We start from the raw sequence: 5,160 nt of genomic DNA on the forward strand, positions 1-5,160 counted from the left end.
GACTGAAATGGTCGGGCCGAAGGCCCGACCATCGCCGCCGGCAGGCCAAGCAGGCCCGGCCCCTGCCGAACGGAGTTGCCGGCGCAGCGAAGTGGAGCTGGCAACTCCGTTTGGCGGAAGGGCGGGCCTGCTTGTTTCCATATGTGAGGCTAAGTTGCGACCTGAATATCACTTCGGAAATAGATAATAAAGTTATTTTCGGAAACTGCTCTGAAAATGTGATTGAGGAGGATGTTTTTAAAATCGGAAAAGGCCCGCCTTAGCCCCACCCACATGTTAACTTGGCGAGTAGGGTGCCAGCGCGTAAAGTGTCGGAATGAGTGGGACAGTGTAAAACATGACAGTTGCCTGACTTGTGCATGCAGAAAGGTAAAAGTAGCAGACCTTTCTCCGGTGCCCCTCGCAGAGCCAAAGAACAATAGTTGAACGTCGGGCTGCTTTGGCGGCCCGACCTGGGACCCCTTTCCCGAATGGAAGAACGCGGTCAGGGCCGCGACTCCGTTGGCGGCCAGTGGGCCGCGGCGCGTGCGCTCATACACATCTAGATCGCGCTGGCTGCTCCTCCAGTCCACCATGCAGAGCGGTGGCCTGCACGTGTACTCAGCGCCGGTGGCGCGAGCTTGGTCCTGCAGCGTCTCGCCCACCGGCAGGTCGGCGACTATGGGGATGTTCGCCTCCTGGAATAGGTTTCGAAAATGATCTAGAAGCAGCAAATCAATTTCCCTAGAAGCAGAGAACTGACGTACGACTGTCGGACAACAGTAGAAACTAGGTAGATGTACGCCAGACCACGTCTCAAGTAACAGGCTTCGCGATATCTCACGAAACACTGTTACGCGCCTGGCATACATCTACCTAGGCCTGCGGCGCTGACACCCGAGTCGGGCAAAAGAAAGAGACGTAAATAGACCTTCGGCCCCAAAAGTCACAATTAGCTCCCCAGGGTTTTATTTTGACGAGTTGACCCTTCAGAGACCATGAAATATTTGAGAAAAAACATTGAAATGGTTTGGGGTCATTTCCGTGTGGAAAACAGTGTCTGGCGCCTCAACAGTTAGAGATGGAGCCAAACGGACGAAATTTTCGCCCTTAGGGCTCTACTCTGATGAGTTTCCCCTTGGGAAACATTTTAAAAAAATATCTTTAAAAAACGTCATTTTTGGGGACCTGTGGTTTTTGATTTTTTTAGAATCCAATTTTTGAGCTAGAATGCTCTACTTTGAACGTCATCTGTCTTTTTATGATACAAAACGACCCTGAAAATCCCAGGTCGCTAGCTCAATTCGTTCTCGAGTTATCGTGATGACAGACAGACACACAGACAGACGCGAAACTTTTTGATCATCACTGGAGTAATAGGCTTCGCTAATCGCTCAGCCAATAAAGAGACGGAATGTCCGTGCAATAAACGAAATGAGAAGAAAGAGAACAAGCAGGCCCGCCCTTCCGCCAAACGAAGTTGCCAGCTCCGCTTCGCTCCGCCGGCAACTCCATTCGGCAGGGGCCGGGCCTGCTTGGCCTGCCGGCGGCGATGGTCGGGCCTGCGGCCCGACCGTTTCTGTCACGCGATTTTCTGAAGAACATGATCAAATGATGCAGCGGGCCTTCGGCCCGCTGAAACATGTCGTTTGCCCCGAGGACTCGAGAAAGGGATGAAACGGTGAAGCACAGCGACTACAACCCACCCTTCTGCTTAGAAAACGTTTTTTGGGGGTGGGGGCGGAGTTTCCTTTATATTTTGCGGTTTTTAGGCCTTTTTCTACAACTTATTGTTCACTATGGCAATTTTAAGCTCATTTCCGTCAAAAAAGACCCTCTAGCGCCTAAACGGTTAGAGATAGAGCAAAACGGACGAAATTTTCGCCCAAAGGGCTCTTTTTTCTCAAGTTAATATTACCCCTTAGGAGACCATAAAAAAAATAGGTTTCCCAACTTTTTTGGCCTTTCCTGTTTTCTTCGATACCCCCTTTCAGCTCCTTAGGGGTGGCTGGCAGGATTTGCCGTAGGCGTTTTGTTTTGTGGGAGTGAACCTTAAGATCTCCTGAAAATTTTAAGTCTCTAGCACATCTCCTTCTTGTGGAACAGACAGACACACAGACAGACACACAGACACGAGGTCGTTTGCATCAGCCCGCTAGATAGGCGAGCGCTACCACTCCCCCACCCTTGTCAGAGTGCGATGGATCAAGTGTGTCTCAGAGATGTCTCCAGCGAGTCTGCGCAGCGTCGCTACGTGCGGGACCGGTGCAGCCGGTGACACACGTCCTTCTATCATTCCGCTCTGGCCAAGCAGTTAGCGAGACAGACTCTCAACTGGTAGGTCGGAGGTTCACTTCTCACCAGCGTCCATATGTGGGCGCGCAGCATTTATCAACATTCGGTGAAAGAGTGTCTCAATGATGGTTTGAGTTTGTCTCAACCATCTCAGCCACAGTTCCCCGTTTTGTCTCCACGATAGCTTTAGCATGGATCAGTCATGGCACAGGAAAGGCTACTTTTCGAGACAAAGTAGCCATCTTGGCACCTCTGTGGATCCACGATGGAGCCAACGAAAGCAGCTCTGGGAGGGCTCGGCTTTGGATCAGAAGTAACTCAACGCTGACGAAAAGTGGACTCGATTGACGTTCCAAACTGACAATAGGCTAGCTCAGCGATGTCTCGAGAGTGTATGAGTAAGATCCACCTATGAGGCAAATTCATTTCGTACGGGTATCCAAGGTTCAAAAATTCTCCCAAAAAGTATTTTTTAATTATTTTTTTTTTCATGTTGCCCTAATGGGTAACTCGTCGAAGTAGAGCCATTGGGTCTTTTGGACGATAATAAGCTGAAAATTGATGTAATGAACAAGAAGTTGTAGAAAAAGGCCTAAAAACCGCAGAATAGGAAAGAATCTCCCCCCTCCAACCCCCCAAAAAACTTTTTCTATGCGGAAGGGTAGGTTGTAGTCGCGGTGTTTCACTGTTACATCTCTTTCTCATGTCTCCGGGGCAAATTTTTAAGACGACGGGTTTTAGCGGGCCGAAGGCCCGTTACATCATTTGATTATGTTCTTCAGCAAATTGCGTGATAGAAACGGTCGGGTCGCAGGCCCGACTATCGCTGCCGGCAGGCCAAGCAGGCCCGGCCCCTGCCGAACGGAGTTGGCGGCGCAGCGAAGCGGAGCTGGCCACTCCGTTTGGCGGAAGGGCGGGCCTGCTTGTTTTCTTAGGGCAAAAATCTTTATCGGTCAGCTATCGTAAAGAAATCGAAAAAAGAAAAAATTTGATAGACCAGCAACAATCTTGTGGCTGTGGAAAAGCTATTACTATTTACTTATGAAAAAAAAAGCCCTTGATGGTTTGACTCTGTGGCGGCCATTTTGATACTCTTCCTAACTACTCTCTATCTGCAAGGAGTTTTGTAAAAGTCACGAAAAAAAGATTTCCTCTGCCAGCTTATACATTCGCTGGTATTTGGGACAGTCTGGGTGAAAAAAAAAAGCTGATCCGATGAAGCGGTCAGGTAAATTCAGCTGAAACTCAACTTCTTTAGCTTTTGAACAGCTCAACGCAGTTCCGCTTCTGTTAACATCAGCTACAAGTAGCTGAACATCAGTAAAAACCAGTTAACTGGGCCGGGCCCTCGGATCACCTCTTTTATTCACCCGGGGATAACGTAATAAGTTTCTGGAATTGCTGTACAGGCTATTCTAACCGATTATTATTGTACCGTCAATTGAGTGTAGGTCCATTATTTTCTCTGATGGATATGCAGATGGTAGGAACATTGTTGGCTCCCAGAGTCAATAATCGACTGCTACAGTCAATAATCGGTTATAATAGCTCACGTGGATATTCCAGAAAATTATTCGGTTACCTTTCCAAATTCAAGCGAATGTATTACGACGCGTCCGTGAAAAGCATATCTCTTTCGCTTCCCCAAAAGACTAGCCTATATGGTTGCACGTATGGATCGATTAGCTGGTGGAGCGAATCCGCTTCGGTTGTTTTTGTTTTTTTCGTGAAGGAATGCAAATTTCGAGTTTCTTTTAACACAAATATTACTTTGTTGTTGTTGTTTTGTTTTTTTTTGGGGGGGGGGGGGAATTTCAGACAAGTATCAATTTTAAGCGATTAAGTCAATGTTTTAGAAGTTTCGGGTAAACGACAGCCCTCTCCTACTATTTCCCCCGAGGGGTCCCCCACTCGTCAACTCGTTGTACACTTAGCCGCGCCCAACTCGCGCCTAACTCGCGTTCAACTCGCGACAACTCGCGTTCAACTCGCGACAACTCGCGAAAACTCACGATAACTCGCGAAAACTCTCGTGAAAATCGCGAAAACTCGCGCCAAAATCGCGCAAAACTCTCTAAAAATTGATCCCAACTCGCGCCCTACTCGCGGCAACTCGCCAACTCAGCAACTCGTTGTACACCTATTTTGGAAGTGGGGGACCCCTCGATTTCCCCTTCCAGGTTGTTTAGTTTTCTGTGATGACAATACCAACCTGTAAGTGTTTTGAAGGCCCGATTCCGGACAACATGAGAAGATGCGGCGTATACAATGAACCAGCTGTCAAAACAACCTCCTTCCTTGCTCTTGCAAAATGATCCTGTTGTAACAGCCGGTGTGGCAGAGGAGAGTGATGAGCTCACACAGATAACTTTTACACTTCCAATCAAAATTACCGGCGCACTTTTTTGATTTTGCATATTTTCGAAGTTTCTCGAGTTACAAAGCTTGGCTTTGGCAGCAAGGTGTCTTTTAAAATTCCTCTTGAGTATCCCCAATTTGTATTTAGCCCAAATGCAAACTGACATGCCTTAACACGGAAAAAACGTCAGCTTGGTTTTCAAGCTGAGAATACCAGTTTTTAAGCCGATCGGGTAAAAACAAGCAACCCTCATTTGGAGGCTTGAAAACCAGTACGTTTTCCAAGTAGCCCCGCTTGAAATCCCCCAGTTCGGTTTGTAATTCAAGACGGTCGGTCCCGCCTGCTTGGATTTCGGGACGGCGGCTTGGATCTGATTCCCTCTGCTTGGAATTCAGGCTGCGTCGCGGAACCGCCATGATTTGAACCGACGGAGTTTCGCACTTGTGTACGCTAAGTAGTCGAACAGTAGCGCGCTCTGTGTTCTACGCCAAACTACACACTGCTCAAAAAAGCAAGGAGGAGGAGGA

At 48.2% G+C, this 5,160-nt stretch overlaps 1 protein-coding gene across 1 annotated transcript in view; it reads right to left on the reverse strand.

The window, feature by feature from the left end:
• The window catches only part of LOC113206863 (glucose dehydrogenase [FAD, quinone]-like), a 65,820-nt gene that overhangs the window by 37,914 nt on the left and 22,746 nt on the right, over window positions 1-5,160 (reverse strand). Inside the window, exons 6-7 of the mRNA XM_052265442.1 lie at window positions 4,487-4,591; window positions 385-677 (exon numbers count right to left, since the gene is read on the reverse strand). Of these exons, the coding sequence (XP_052121402.1) occupies window positions 385-677; window positions 4,487-4,591 (398 nt within the window). The remainder of the gene's footprint in view (window positions 1-384; window positions 678-4,486; window positions 4,592-5,160) is intronic.

Source organism: Frankliniella occidentalis, unplaced genomic scaffold (assembly GCF_000697945.3).
Source record: "Frankliniella occidentalis isolate FOCC.00 unplaced genomic scaffold, Focc_3.1 Scaffold27, whole genome shotgun sequence".
NCBI lineage: Eukaryota > Metazoa > Arthropoda > Insecta > Thysanoptera > Thripidae > Frankliniella > Frankliniella occidentalis.